This window comes from Anthonomus grandis, chromosome 1, assembly GCF_022605725.1.
Source record: "Anthonomus grandis grandis chromosome 1, icAntGran1.3, whole genome shotgun sequence".
In the NCBI taxonomy this organism is placed as follows: Eukaryota; Metazoa; Arthropoda; class Insecta; order Coleoptera; family Curculionidae; genus Anthonomus; species Anthonomus grandis.
Genome location: NC_065546.1, coordinates 13,859,615 through 13,876,750, shown reverse-complemented (window position 1 = coordinate 13,876,750; position 17,136 = coordinate 13,859,615). Strand labels below are relative to the sequence as shown.

The 17,136-nt window shown below is 29.6% G+C and overlaps 1 protein-coding gene across 2 annotated transcripts in view; it reads left to right on the top strand.

The window, feature by feature from the left end:
* The window catches only part of LOC126737691 (protein Shroom), a 267,451-nt gene that overhangs the window by 136,384 nt on the left and 113,931 nt on the right, over nucleotides 1-17,136 (top strand). For both annotated transcript variants that reach the window (XM_050442804.1, XM_050442724.1), the window contains 4 exons: nucleotides 5,051-5,384; nucleotides 12,873-13,255; nucleotides 13,311-13,635; nucleotides 14,677-14,949. In XM_050442804.1, coding sequence (XP_050298761.1) covers nucleotides 5,051-5,384; nucleotides 12,873-13,255; nucleotides 13,311-13,635; nucleotides 14,677-14,949 — 1,315 coding nt within the window. The remainder of the gene's footprint in view (nucleotides 1-5,050; nucleotides 5,385-12,872; nucleotides 13,256-13,310; nucleotides 13,636-14,676; nucleotides 14,950-17,136) is intronic.

Sequence of the window (17,136 nt, the reverse complement as noted above, 5' to 3'; positions counted from 1 at the left end):
TCTTGTGTAAGATGAGTCAAAATTCCTGTAATTAACCTTTGACTCCTCCCTGTTTTAAGAAATGGTAGAATGAAACTTGCTTTTCAGCTTCAAAGAAAGATAATTCCTTCTTTGTCGCGATTTATTTAAAATTTCTAGCCAAATATCTAATACATCAAGATTTAAATGTTAAATTTTATGAAACACAATCAGTACTAGAACTTATAGTCGACCTTCAATTCTCTAATAAATTGGTCAAGTCTATTAAATGAACCTTAACAAAATCAATATTTATAGAACTTAATTAAAAGTGATATCATAAGAATAATTTTTTGAGTAGACTAAACTAAACAAATCTGTAAATAGCTGTATGAATATTTTTAGTTTTATACCTTTTTAAGTTACTGATAGAAAGAAAAAAAGAAAGAAGCCTTTATATAACAACGATACAAATACTCATGTTTGATACAGGCCAGGATTTGGCAAAATAAATTTGACAAATAAGCGAATACCTACATACTTAAGAAATCACGTCAATCGAATAAAAACCATTTTGAGGTATGCTATCGATAAACTTGTTATGAAAATTTATATTTTTTTATTAGCTAGGTGTTGTTCCCATCGAGTATTATATATGTAATTATGCATATGTGAAGGTATATTACTTGAAGTATAATGGATTTTAAGTAGTACTTCATACATATAAATATATGGCAGTGGCAGCTATTTAAAAAGTGACCCACAACATGTCTTTAGACTAGGTCCCTCCTTATCCTTATGGTCTTTTTGGAATCTACTTAGTATTTAATAGTTGATAGTAGCGTTAATAGCTTGCTATGATCCAGTTATCTAAAATAGAATTATCGGCGTAAATTATACTTTAATCAGGCAATATATATATGCTGAAATCATTCGTATGAGACAAGCCCTTAGCTCTAGTAACTCTGTCTAGCTGAGAATTGAAGAATCAGATAATGAAAAAGAAAAAAGCGGCTAGTGCATTGAATGGTATTAAGTGTAGGATCTAAGGTGCTAACAATATTTATGTTAATGAACATTTCACTCCTATTTCGTTAAATATTTTACAGGAAGCTAATAAGTTAAAAAAGGTAGGGTATAGTTTTGTTTGGAGTAAAAACGGATGTATTTATGCTACGATGAAATAGGGTGACAAACCCATTAAAATACTTAGTGTGTACCACTGTCAGGATATTCTTAGGGAGCTTAAACAGTAATAATTTGCTTCTACAGGTGCGTAAACAATTGTAGTTACTAAACATAAAATGGCTGAAAATATTCTATGCGATAATGTTTCTAAATATAAAACTGATTATTATGATGATTTAACTATTATTATTATCTTTATTAAACCACAATGTGATCTTTATTAAACCACAATGTGATATGAATAATAATATCAATGTACGTAGTATCTGTAAAAACTTTAATAACCTTACAACATATCTTCAATTCCTTAATAAAGACTTTGACAAAATTGGTTTATCAGAAACTAATATTATTAAGCATAAAACACAAAATTTAAATATTCCAGGATATCACCTTTACTATAAAGAAAGTTGTGTTAGTAAGTGTGATGGGTTTGTTTTTTTACATAAGAAGTGAGTTTTTTGTTAGTGCTGAAATAAAAAAGTAAATGATTGTAGTTTCTTAAGGGCTGTGTTGGGTAAAAATAGTATTAGTATTGGTATTACTGGCTTATATCTTTGTCATTATATATAATTAGAGATCTTGGAGAATTATCTTCATAGCTATAGACAAATATGTGCAATAGAAATTTTCTGTGGTGATATTAATTTGAATCTTTTAAATAAAAGGTGTAATATTGTTAATAATTATTTAAACTCAATGTCATTAAAAGGTTTCTGAGTAAAATTATTGTTGGTACTAGGGAGCAGGGTGATTGTCTAACTTGTCTTGATCACATTTTTGTCAGGTCAAAATTCACCTCCGAAGCTGTTGTTTTAACAGTAGCGTACTCAGATCATTTTCCTACTTTGGTAAATATTTCTCTGTTAAGTAGTAATAATATTGCGTCCAGACTAATTAAACATTTGGATAAGTCTCAACTTAATCTAAGACTTAATTGAGAAGACTGGCAGCATGTTTTGTGTGAAAAAAAATCAAATGTTTGTGCTTCAAATTTTATTATTAAAATAACTATAACCATATTAAATTATGTAGTTCTGAGAAACATGTCAAATGCAAGCACAGAATTTTAAAACCTTGGGTAACAACCATTTTGAATTCAATAAGAAGATGGGAGTATTTAAAGAAACGTGTATCATTAAATCCTCTAAATATTGATTATAAAACCTAATTTATAGAATATCGAAAAATGCTTACTAAAGTGTTAAATGTTGCTAGAGCTTCTTGTTTTAAAGGCCTCTTTTCCTCCTAGTAGACTATCAAAAAATGTACAAATAAAGACATTTCTGGTGGCAACAATAACATTAAACATATTAAAAGTACAGCTGGGCATTCTCTTACTACTGATCGATTAATTGCTGAGAAGTTTAACAAATTCTTTAGTTCTGTGGGGTCTAACTTGGCTAGCAAAATAAATATTTCTAATGACTACAACTTTCCTAGTATAAAGGCCAACAATAAATTCTTTTTAAACCCTATTCTGCCTAGTGATCTTATAAAAATTATTAATTCATTAAAGTTCAAAACCTCTAGGATTATTGATAATATTTCTAATGAAATAATTAAACTAAATTATAAACCTCTCTTAAAACCTTTGACTTACTTAATAAACCAAATTTTTTCATCTGGCATTTACCCTGATATTCTTAAAAAACACAATTATTATCGCCCTTTTCGAGGCTGGTAGGAGGGAAGAACCGTCTAATTATAGACCAATTTATCCTACTAGTTCAGTTAGTAAATTAATTAAAAAATGCCTAAAATTACGACTCACTCAATTTATAAATAAGTATTATTTGTTATCTAATGAGCAGTATGGCTTTAAGGAAAATTATTGTAGTACACTTATAAAGGTAACCAACCACATTGTCTGTGTTATAATCTCGGGTACGAAATGCATGACCATTTTTATTGATTTAGCCAAAGCCTTTGACACTGTGTCCCACCATATTTTGCGTCTAGATGATCTGGGTATAATTGATTTACTATATTAATTATTAAAATTGTTTTTAGAAAATAGGCAAGAGCAGGTAAAAATTAATGAAATAGTGAGTTCTGGACGTGCGGTGAAGTATGGTGTGCCACAGGGTACTGTGCTTGGACCTTTTTTATTTACACTGTACATTAATGGTCTTTTTTCAGTTATCCCAAAAGATAGTGTGATATGTTTTGCTGATGACACCTGCTTAATAATTAAAGATAGCAGTTGGGAGGGAGTCAAAAATAAAGCTGAGTCATTAATATCAAGGGTAAAAAATTGGTTTGATTTCAGTCTGCTAACTTTGAATACCGACAAAACAAAGTTTATGTTTTATGCCAAAAATAATGCTGGTCTGCCAGGTTACACTACATTAAGAATTCATAACTTTAATTGTCAAAATTACAATTTTTGCAGTGTAACACTAAAATTGATTGTATCAATATTGTAAAATATTTTAAGTTGTTGTATAAGTTTTACATATTAAGGCATTCTTTGTTAAAAAAGACAATCTTGTCATTGTATAAAACTCTAGCGGAGTCTGTACTTGATTATGGTATAAGTGTATGGGGTGCTTCTTATAGATCTGCTCTTGATTCTCTTGTTATTGCTTAAAAAGCATTGCTGAAAGTTTGCTTATTTAAAAATAATTTGTACCCATCAACTGATTTGTTTAATGAGGCAGGAGTTTTTCAGATGCATCACATTTATGTAAATTCAGTTACAAGACTACAAGACTATGTAATAATAAAATAGGTAAAAGTAGACCAGTATTGCCTTTGGCAACCAGGTTTCAAAGTAAAAATTCTCTATCCTTTCCTAAAACAAATTTTACTTTTACTAAAGGATCGTTAATTTATACAGCTCCAAAAATTTACAATATGATGCTTCTTGATTTGAGAAATAAACCTTATTCCAGGATCAAGTACAGAATAAAAACTTGGATCATTCATATTAATATTGAGCAATTGTTTGGTTATTGTTAATTGTTGCTAGCTTGTAATCACTATACTTTTCACATAATATTAGATTTTATTTTATCTGAACTTGATATATCTATATATTTTGAATGGGAGCACGCACAAACTTAGTAGTTAATTGTGTTTATACGTTCTGTTTTTCTAATTTTGTATGTATTTTTAGTTATTTATTATATTTTCGAAAATGTAATGTTTATGAGCATGTTGTTTTTTCAAATAATAAATTTTAAACTCTTAAAGGAAAATTGTAATATGATAAAGATAATATAATTTACTTTATTATAATAACTTAAAAAGCTCAAGTGCAGAAAATCATTAATTAAATTAAGCATGGGCTTTAGTTGTTGCCAAATTGTAATATTGTTAAGTGTTAGCGTTCAATTGTTAGTTAAATAAATCAGATTTAACCGTTTAAAAGTATATAAATTATTCTGAGTTTGGTTAAAAAAAAATCTATTACATTTTTCGACTATTAAATATTTTAATAAATACACTATTTATTTGTAAAGCATTTCTCAACGCAATGCCACCAAATAAATTTACCTATCCTCGTAATATTTGTTCCCACCAACCAACCTTAGCCACAAACACGTCCTGCGGTACATCGAAATGTGTGTGGTTCTTTACGTAAAAATACTAAAAAAATCGTTGAATAAGCAATATACAGGGTGCTAAATATTATGCTGACCACAAAAGAGCTGAACTGAATTGGCTTGTGGCAAAATCGAGCAATTTATTGCTGAACTCCTTCCTACTCAAGAAGTGCTTGTAAATCTAATTTAAATTATAGTAGGTAATCTGGTTTTTCGGTTTTCCCATAGTTATTGTTTATTATTGAGAATAGAAAGTATAAGGATGTTTTGTTCTCGAAATAAATAACGTAAAAAACTTAAATCACTTTTATGGTTTTATTGATAAGCCTCTCATATTATTCTCTATATTTTAGGTTCAATGAGCGATGTCTCAGTAGCCAGTAGTTCTTGCACTCATCTTGCCAACCAATCAAATGCCTCTTCTTCCTCCTCCTCATCATCACGTCAGCTAATTGCGCATAGTGCCCGTGTACAAACACCCAAGAGACACCACTCTGAAAGTGTTTTATATATGAGCAAAGAAGGACAGCAACTGAATAAGGAGGGCTGGTCGGAAAAAGAAAATAGGAATAATAGTGTAAATAAATTAAAGTTGTTTCCAGTGAATACTTATAGAATGCAAGATGAGAATGGTGATAAGAAGGGAGAAAGTGGATCCAGTGGAGGAAATAGTAATTCAAAAAATAGGTAAGATTTGAATTAAATTAACTTATAATGCTTTATTGCTAGTTGTTTTTCGGTATTTATAAAATTGTGCATTAAAATTTAATTTAATGTCTGCCGAGGCATTTATAACTTTAGGTATTTACTATGTTAAGCAAACATTGCAAATAAGAAAGGAAAGAAGAAAAAAAGTAGTAATCTTAAATTTGACCATATACAGGGTGTAACATAAGTGATGACTTTAATTTTAAGGAGTGATTCCTTGTCATATTTTAAGTAAAAAAGTTGGAAATGCTTCGTTTTCGAGATACAGGGTGCTAAACTTTTTTTTAAATCGATTTTTTATTAATATCTCATAAACGCATTTACCGAATTTGTTGAAATCTTTACATTTTGTCAGGCACTTTATAAGGTACCTTTTGGAATTCTCACATCTGGCCTCGAAATGTCAGGGGCGTGCCCACGGACTGTTGATCGGATAATTTTTTTTTTAAATATCGTTTTTTGTCACTTTTTTGTCTCTTAATTTTTTTGCGTATAACATAGAATTTTTTATTTCGTTTAGAAATAAATAATTAAAAATCATATCTCAACACGTCTCGGGCCTCCATAAAAAAAAATAAAATGCTTTAAAATTAACTGACAAATTACCAGCATGTTTATTATTTAACAACTAAGAAAAAACCTCAAATAAATTTTTTTGCAAAACGCATACTTGACCGAAAACAAAAATTAATAAGATGCTATTTTTGATGTTTAAATTTTAATGCAATGGCGTCGCAAATGGTTACCTATTTAACATTTATTTGTTGTTTGTGTACGCCACCATTTTTTTTGTGCGAGATATTTGTACAAATTTAAGCAATTAAAAATACGATCGCTTAATTTTTGTGAAAAATAATAAAAACTTACTTTAGTTTTAAATATCATCAAAATTTTATTAAATCAAATGCTCGAAATGAGAACCACGACTGTCAATACAAGCACGCAATCTCCTTCCCATCGACTGGCGCACACGTTCGAAAATTCCTGGTGTGTTGCGTATGACATGAGAAGAGTTTACAATCCGGTTTCTCAAATCGTTTTCATTCACAACTGGCGTCGCATAAACAAGCGATTTCAGATATCCCCAAAAGAAATAGTCTAAAGGATTCAGGTCTGGAGATCGTGCTGGCCATAACTGAGGCCCCCCCCGACCTATCCATTGCTGAGCAAAAGTATCATTTAGATAGTTTCGAGCGACAAGACTAAAATGAGCAGGTGCACCGTGGTGCATAAACCACATGGTATTTCTTGTTGCTAGTGGTACGTCTTCTAATAAATCTGGCAATATTTCTTCTAAAAATTTTCTGTAAGTATCACCATTCAGCCTAGGAGGGACAAAGTGCAGTCCGATAAGATGATCACCGATAATTCCGGCCCAAACATTCACGGAAAACTGCTGTTGGAATCCACCTTCTCCAATGGCATGGGGATTTTCAAAGTCCCATCGTGCAGGAAAATCTGTTGGCAACGGTGCTTGCACCAGCGGAATGTGGAATGGATAAAGTAAATTTGTATGCAAAACCCTCCAAACACTTTCATGGCTGATGGTAAACTGTAACGATAATCTTCGCGTGCTAGTTGACGGATCGTCTTCGACTGCTTGCAGAATTGCTTCCTCTAGTTGTGGCGTCATTATTACCCTCGGTCTACCAACGCGCTCAGCATGAGCATTGACAAATCCAGTCTCACACAGATGGGCATGGAGTCTTATGAAAGTTCTTTCTGCTTAAATTTGTCTATCGGGAAGCATATTTACACATCCTCCTAGGCTATGGCACCGGGGTGCTGAAATCAATGAGGATGTGTAGTAACCGTTTCACTACAGATGCTCCCAGGTTTCGGCACCGCGCTTTTCGCGATGTTATTTGCTGCTATTTTAAAAATGTTAACATGTTTGTGATGGTTTAAACAGCAAGAAAATAAGATAGAGCATAAGATTTGAGACTTACGAGATTGATATATTATATTAAGGTTTTTTTTAATTTGATTGATATATTATATTAATTTTGTACATATTATTATATGATATATTTTTTGAAACTTGGCATGAGTCAATAAGTCTATAAATACTATCATTTGCTATAAAATTGACAATTGTAATCAAAATGGCGGCTGGGCGCCATCTAGAAAAATAAATTTAAATGGGATGGGGAGTCATTTACATTACATTTACATTGAAGGGGAGGGGGGGGGGAGAACTTAAAGATCCGCACTGTACAGGGTAGCCCAAATTCGAGCATCATCATTGGGTTTTCGCAAACCGTAAGAGAGGGGTAAATTATGGCAAAGTTGCGCAATTTAATGCTTATTAAAATTCCGTTTAAAAAATATGAAAAATCCAGATACGTTCGGAAATATTCGAAAAAAAAACAACATTTGTAAAAATCTTACCACTTAACCACCCTGTATTTAAATTTTAAAGAAAAATAAACTTTTTGAGATGAAATAATTGCCCTGTATGATGTGCAATTAAAAGAAAAGCAATACATATGTGATTTAAACAAAATCTTATTCGTTAATAAACCACAATTTAATTATAAAATACGTGATAATTTTCACGGTACATCATACAATATATAGAGCGATTATTTTACGTCTTCTTAAAAAATTTCATTTAAATCACCCTTTAGGATATATTGCAGCAAATAATAACGCTAACGTCTAAGTTATAGCTTGGATATTTCATAACCTATTTCTTTTTAAATTGTCTTGTTAGGTCAAATATTAAAATAGACATATTAATAATTTAAAGTAATATAGTAGCTATTTAAATAAAAATATTTTTACGTTGAATCTTATGGAAAAAGTCTAGATATTGCAATACTTTTTTGGCGAAGTGTATTCCGCATCCTCAAAATCCCTTATGTACCAATTTCGAACAAAATTAAAAAAGCACCAAAGGGTCCTAATCTTACTACCCTTATCGTTACAATGATTATGTATTTTTTATTCATAAAACGAAAATTAAAACCAAATTATTTTAAAGGACATAGTATGATAAACGTACGAGTATGCCTATTCCCTGAAAAAATGTAGGTAGGTATCCTCCTTATTTATACAAAATTATTAATAAAAACCCTTATTATATATCTTTATGAATCAGTTATATTTTTGTTTTGGATTTTCTTGCTGTTTAAATCATCGGAAACACGTTAAAATTTGAAAAATAGCAACCAATAACATCGCGAAAAGCGCGGTGCCGAAACCTGGGAGCATCTGTAGTTGAACGGTTACTACACATCCTCATTGATTTTAGCACCCCGGTGCCGTAGCCTAGGAGGATGTGTAAATATGCTATCGGGAAAGCGTTCATGATAAATTCGACGGGCTTCTGCACCATTTCCATCTGCAAGGCCATAAATGAAATGCATTTGAGCTAATTCGGCGTTATTCATAGTTATCTGCACAGTAAAACACATTCAACTAATACTACCCAGTACCTGGTAAATGTTAATGTAAGACATAGGAATGTTCTTATCACAAAAATTTTTATATATAATATATAACTTATACTATTACTTCACTTTCTACTTATTTTCTTTATTATTTATGTATTTTCTGAATAATTTGATTTAGAGTTTCATTATTTTTCTATATTTTAAGATTTTGTTACCATAAATTGACTACTACGTACACCTCTTTTTACATAACCGTAAAATTATGCGAAGTGTGTTCATCTAACAATGATTTAATTATATGAATGTCTATATATCCCATTGACACCAATATTCTGTTTAAATTGGCAGGCAGACTTCTTTAACACATTATAATTTAGCTAAATGCCTTAATAATGTGGGCAACTTAATTTTTTGTACAATTCCAAAATAAAGTATATAATTTATATTTTTTTAAGTTAAATAAATTTTTAAATATTTTCTTTATAAGCTTATAACTAATCGTTAATGCATAGACAATAATTTAACTGGACAAAATTTATAGGAAATTAAAGGGAAAAGATTCTCGTTCGTTAGTAGTAAAAATGTTTAGTATAAATTGTCTCTTAAGAAAATAAATCTTTTCCTTGAGGCTGAGAAAGGCATATGAGGCAGACATCATTTTGCAACATTTTATGATGTTTTTAATGCGCATTCAATATTATTTTTCAGTGCTTTCTTAAGGTTATCACGGTCTAAAATGTAATAAAAGCTGGTAACGCAATTAAGTTAAATGTCAATTAGGTTAATTGTAAATTTTTGATACTTCTTTTTGACTCATAGAACTTAAATAAGCTCTCGTCAGTTAAAATCAAATAACTCCAGCTTTTGGTTAGTTTACTAATTTTTCATTTATTTGAATTTTTTGACAACAAATCATCTCTATATACAAATTAATTCAATATACAAATCATCTCATTTATTTGAAATTTTTTGTAAATTATTTGGGTATGTATTACTTTGATTAAAATTGTAAATTTAACCTATATCGAAAGAAAAATTAAAGTAAAAAGAGCTTTATTTTTATAAAATTTAAAATTTTTCAATATTACTACTCCAAAAATTTTTTTTAATGATTTGCCATTGAAGCACTTGGATACTTATTTATAATTTTTTTAGTCTAAAAAAGAAACTTTACTAACTGAGTTACTTACATAAAATTGTATGGTATATAACGTACATTAAGTACATAAAATTACTTACATATATTTTATATTTATCTCTATTAATCAATGAAATTATAAAAAAAATTAGAGAAATTTTAAGAACTTTAAGAATTAACATAGCTTTCTAGAAATAGCTATACATTATAAGATACTAATTTTAATAAATAAAAATTGAAATACTTATACATGGCCTAATTCACTTCAGTTATTACTGCAAAAAATTTTACTGCACACATGTTTTTAAGTTAAGTTTTTAAGCAAATGCAATATTTTCTAATAGTTTAAAAAAATTAAGAATTGAGAAAAGTATGAATTATTTCTTTTAAGTCACCCAGCATTTTTTTCATTGTTTCGTTTCTTTATATATTTACTGGAGTCTTTTAATTTCATCTTCTAAATTTTTAAATCTCAATTCACAATAACCAATTTAATATCAGAGTCTGATAATATGCATAACCTTAAAGTAAACATTAACGTAACTGTGATACACACAAATTTTGTGTAGTTTCTAACGTATATTTACAATAAGAAATTAAAATCCTGATAATTAGTAAATCATGGTGAATAATCGTAATGTTTGGGTTGCAGACTTTAAACAAAAATAGCATTTTAATAGTTTTAAATAGCAGCTTAAACTTATCTGAGGCTTAACACTTAACCTTTATTATTACAAAAAGATCAAATACAAATACTCCAAGATTGTAATTGCAACTTGTAATTTGACATTAATTTACTACAATTTTATAAAAGATCCAAAGTGGCTTGCCTTGACCATGAGAGCAAAGCAATATTAATAGGTTATTGAATATTTAATGATATGAGGCAATATCCTGCCCGTGGGTCAATAACATTTCCGGCAATCTCGCGAAATTGTTTATGACGTAACTTTTTTACCTGTTAATTACACAATGCTAATTTAATTAGTAAGCAAGTCGTCTTTAACAGGCTTTACATTTTAATATTCAATATAGTTTTATGATTTGTTTTAAATATAATTATTATTTTTTTATTAACTTTCCTATACAATTTTATTAAGGTTAGATTTATATCTTAGCATCTTTATAATAATTGTGCTGTATCATTTTAAAGAAGGATTTATTATTAAGGATTTATTTGATTCGAAGTTGCAATATAAAGGATCTTTTACTTTTTTATTTATTTTTTAATTTTCAAGCTTTTGGTTACTTTGAACAATAGGTAAATTAAAAATAAAGATATAAGTTTTACACAAATTATAAATTATTTATCAATTTTTTTTTATTCAAATTTTTATTATCTTGTAAAACCGGGTGTATTTGTGCCATATTTCACACTTTTTGTCAATTTTCTGTTAGTTTTTTAAAATGTAATTTTTTATGTTTATTTATATTAAACATGCGTCTTGTATTTACCAAATAACAATATATTTGTTTATAAATAAGTGGTCATACTAGATAATTAGCAAAATACTTGACACAATTTGATAGCAGTGCAAGTTGTGACTTTGTGACAGCCATGTAAATCAGACGCATGCACAATTTCGGACATATGCCTGTTGAAATTGTGTGAAACAATATTTTTTTTTACTGAAACGTACCTATAAAAGGTAAAGTAATTATATTACCAGCATAGCAATAAAGCCAAAAAGAGTGTGTCACAAAGTAACCACAAATTATTAAAAGCTCGAAATAAAACTATTAAAAGACGAAACAAAACTTTTTTATTTCTCAAAAACTTCATATTCTTGCAGATTAGAATAAATAAAATTATAAAGTATAAATATAAGAAAGAAAAAAGTCAATTAAAATTATCTATTTCTGGAACTCGAAATATCTCTCTGCGAGAAATTGGACTAAACGGCTTGTCAAAAAGTCACCCCGTTTTACGGTATATATTTTGTAACTGTTAGTACTATTTTTTTATTAGTCAATTTTTTTGGAATAATAAAAAAAACATTTATAGAAAATATATAGTTTAGGCATAACTAACACGGTCGCCTATACTATTTTTTATTTTAATCTTTATTTATTAAATTATTCTATAGCGTATTTATTTTTTCCCTTAGCATACTTAGTAATGGATATTTAAATTTAGATATTCTATCTTTTGTAAATTAATAAAGTATTTTACTACGTAGCTCTGGTAGGCTGTTCACTGTCAAATATTTAGTAACTATGATCTCTTTCCTCACTATAGTTTAAAATATATTATTTTAAATTCTTGTTACAATCATCAAAATAGTTTTAATTATAAAACTGTTTTATATGTGTGAAAGATATATTTTTAAACTCTTTATTCTTATTTTTACTTTTTAAATGGCTAATTGTTAAGAATAAATACATAAGTGCCACGGGTTGTGTCAAAATTTAAAGAAAATGCACTCTTGGTTTTATTCAAATGATTTTAGCTGTGAGTTTAGATTTTTTCCCCAGATAGCGTCTTGGTGGTTACAAGGGTTCTTTGATAGTCAGATAAGACTTTTGTAATAAAAATTATATTAAAAGCTTTTTTAATAATTCTCTATCAACTTAATTTATATAATTTAATTTTCTAATTATACGATAACATTTAGTACTGCTACTAATACTGTCTCGAAACTCTGAACATATTTTACCTGTTGTATAAATTCAATAAATCTGGATAATTTTAGGTAGAATTTATTTATTAAGTGCAACCAGGAGAATTAGCTATAGCATTAAATTCACTCAATATTGACTAATTAATTTTATAAAGAATAAAACGCTAGTGCTACTACCTCTAAAAAAAACAAATTCTAGCAACTCGATTTTTTTTATTTATTGCTTAGCTTCTATTTTTACTTCAAATTAAATAATTTTAATTCTACTACTATTTTTAAAAAATTAATAAATGTTTTTAACTAATTTTAGGTTATCACTGTCCTTGCAATCGGCCCTTTCAGTAGCAGACCGGATAAGTGAGCTGGAAAAGCAACATAAATACTCTTACCTAGACCCTAATAAAAAACACAAAGTTCCTGACCCTACTCTTAAGGCAATTCAAAAAAAAGCTCTCTTATCATTCTACGAGAGGCACCAGCAGAATAATAGCTCAAATAAAAATACTTGGAGATCTGAGCCCCAACTTACTCAAAGTCAGCAGCCCATGACCGTGGTACCCAAACCACCCTCTCCTAAGGCCAAAGTAACGTTACCCTCAAGGAGAGCTTCTTCAGCTAGTGATTATGCTGGGAATATTTCAAAGAGGAGCAGTTTGGCTTCTACTTTGGAGTCTAAAACGACCGATCACATTAGTAAGTTGAAATTAATTTTGATTTCCAGAGCGTCTAATTGTGTATACCTTAATAGCAAATGGAAAAATCACTCCAAGACACCAACACAGCAACTCGTGCGGTAGCTTATCAACCGAACTTATGATCGGGCCCATGATAGTGGGTCAAGCTATATCCATCGACGATTTTATCCCTGATAAACCGCCAGAACGGCCTCCAAAAAACCCGAATTTAAGAGCGGTATTTCCAGATTTGTTCCAAGGACAAAGGTTACCAAGTCCAGACCTACCTCCACCATCTCCTCCGATGGTGGTGGAGCACGAGTTAATTGAAAATGATGACCCGCTACCTCCGCCACCTCCTGAGTGTGACTCTTCATGGCAAGGAGATATTACAGAAAGGTAAGTACTGAATTTTTATAGGTTATATAGCATTAGTTTTAATACTATCTAATGTTAATTATTTTTGTTTTTATATTTGTTGTTTTTTTAAGTTACCATACTAATTTCCTTTTTAAGTTTCACGTAATCCTCATTTCCTAAGTACCTTTATCTTACTTTATGAAACATTTACTTAGTAGCATCTGGTATTTGGACCTATATTTTTTTCTTCTATGGTTTTTATAAGATGTGTGAACACAGCCCACTTTGTATATAACTTTTTGAGAACTTGTTTGTCAGTGGTTTCTTTCCTTGTCATACTCGTGTTTTTTTATTATGACTTCTTATTATTTTTTTTGCTCTTTTGTATATTGAAGCTTATACACACTCTTGGATAATGTTTATATAGATTAATCTATTAGAACTATTGCTTTTTAATAATAAAAATTGCCACGAAATAATGTACACCTACATTCTTTTCTACTCTTCTAATTTTTATATAAATTCATATTGAAATTAATACACTAAAAATATTAAAGTTTAGTATTGACAGAAATAGGAATAGTACCAAATATTCTGCCACTACAATATTCGGTTTTTAATTACCTCCCTTTTAGCTATAGTCTTGGTAATTTTTATTTTATTTTTCCTTAACACAGACATCTAAAAAGATAGCGTTTAAGTCATATAGTTTAGTTGTTGGTTTATTAGCCTGCATTGGATAATATAGCAATATGTTTCATTATTTTAAAAAGTTCTTATAATATTTGTAGAAGCTTGTATTATATATAAGAACTCAAGGCGAAATCTATAAATTACTCGATATTTAACACCATTAAATTGTTTAATTATCTAGCGTCTTCCTTACTTTAAAAAACTAACTATCAAGTCATTTACTAATACTTTTTAATCAAATCAATCAAAAGCCACTTTAGGTTACACCTTATTAAATTTGGCGGAAATCCTTATACCAAGTTTGTTTTGCGGATGTAGTAAATTAGATGTAAATGACCTACAATAAATCAATAATAATTATTGGGTATATAATTATTTCTTATACAGATTAAAAAGCAACGTTACATCGAGCCACCAAACACCACAACCTCAAGTGCAAAAAGTGACCGGCGAAGCAAAAAGGTCTTCTCCATCCATTAGCCAAAACGTTGGTATTCCCGAACGATCCATGAGGTATTCTCTAATAAAAACGAGGCCAACAGACCATATAATTCAGCAAGTTAGTAGTAAGCCATACCAATCCTTACCGCCTGAGATGGTTGTTAAATCGGAGGCTGTCGGTTTTAATCATCGAGGGTATCCGGAGCGATCAAGCACAAGGTAAGAAAAAATTTCATCTATTCTACTTGGGAAATTAATCTCCTGAGTTATATTTGAAAGACTAAAACCTTTGATGTGAACTTGAAGGAAATCAGATCTTACAATTTCACCAAAATATTCTACTAATTGCTTGGCGCCTTCACAAACGATCTTAGAATCTTTAAAAGAAGATTGAAAAATTAATTTTTCATATCATATTTACTGTTTTATTATCTGGTTTAAGTCTAAGAGCATGGTCAAAACAACTTGCTATCCCCAATCGAAATTTAATTCTAATTAAAAATCTTGATTTGCTTTATCCTATGAAGTATATACGATAGCAATAAAGCAAAAATTTTATTTTTTCGAGGAGTTACTAATTTTTATCCACATCTATCTTTCCAAAATATAAGTGATACAAAAAATAGAGATAAAATTTATAGAGAGAAAACTTTAGCATAAGGGTACTTTACTTGCAAATAGGTTCTAATAGTTTGCTATAACTGTTTAGGCCCCTTTAGATGTTGTTTATTTTTACATTGAAATCATATCTTGTATGGTGATTGAAATGTCCATATAGAGTTAAATTTCCCCAAAATGATATTTTGCTTTATTTATCTTTTGTCCCTACCAGGCGTTCTATAAATAGAGTGGTCGAGGGAATTCGCCAATTCTGGCAAGTGAGTTTCCAAATTTTGATTGATGACAAAAAAAATCTAAAGCATAGGCATTTTAAAATAGGCTAAGAATAGGCATTATTCTATTTTGGAGGTTAATAATTTTTTTACAGAAAAAAAAAAGATTTTTAAAAACCATTAGTTTTTTTATTAATTTTCATTCATAAAAGTTCATTAATAATAAATTTTATTATTAATAAGTTTGGTTTAAGTCTTTTCTAGCATATTTATTTTAATAGTTCAATCAAAATGTTTATTTTAAATGTTTTAAAAAAAGTTTTAATTAAGCTAAACTTTTCTAAAATTTCAAGACAAAAAAAAATTTAGATAGGAAAAAATATTGTATACATATATATGTACAGGGTGTCCCAAAAGCCAACAATAAGCCGATAAAGGGCAATAGACCAGGTGCTCAGGGATTAAAAAAAATACAAAAAAAATCTATTTTGAGTATTTTTAAAATTATAGGCATTCATAAAAAAACCGAAAAAAATTGACCATCCCTGTTGACCTTTTTAGTACTGTGGCTACAAATTTTCGAATTTCCTAACAATTTTTTTTTATGTAACCCTAAATAACCTTTCGATAAATTACAAAACTTAATTCAAACACAACAGATTTTTCCACAACTTGTGTTGAAAATTGTGTATTTTGACCATCATTTCCCAAATTTAACTAACTGTCCTGGAAAAGAAAATTACTTGACTGCTTGGCAAGTGTTTTCAAAAGTTGGCGTATCTAATTTAGATTTTAAAATGGTAAGATACTTGCTATATTGCTTCAATAGGTGTTTTTTTTTTTTTAGTACGTAGTCAACTGTACGCCGCTACTCTAAGAAGTTAATTTAACAGTCAAAATAAATGAAATAAAAGATTATTTAAGTCCCAACAAATGTTCAAATTGTCTGCCTCCATTTCTGATACGACGTTTTAAATTGGATTAGTGCACACTTTTTCTTAATTTTAATTTTTCACTTTTTGTTAATTATTGTTCCCGTAAAGTAGGCAAATTTAAAGAATTTATTTAAATTGGGTGACCATGGCCCTAGGCTATTCTTCTACCCCGCCCTATCTACCTGTACGGGTATTCCCTGTTTAGAAATACCTTTACAGTGTAAGTAAGACAGGTAGTGCCGCATCTTAGGTCATTAATTAAGACCTTTGCTACGGCAGGGCTGCGTTTAGCGGCGGTAAAGCCAAAGCTAAAAACATCTTTGACATTTTTCCTGACCAATCAAATAACTATAATAAATCAGGTCCGAACGCATCTCAGTATTTTGCTATTATCCGTTTACTACGCATCTTTCTGTATTCGTGTTGATATCGTGTTTTGTCTATTTTGGTTTTTTCGGATTTTTTTGTTAATTTGACTTGGCTTATTGGACTTGATCTAAATTTTGGCTCTTTTCTGGACTATCGATACCTGTGTGATTGTGTAATTAGTAAACGAAACCATGCAGGATCGTTATACTGCTCGGGAATATGCTAACATGCATTTCATCTATGGAGAATGTCGATGCAATGCTAGTGCT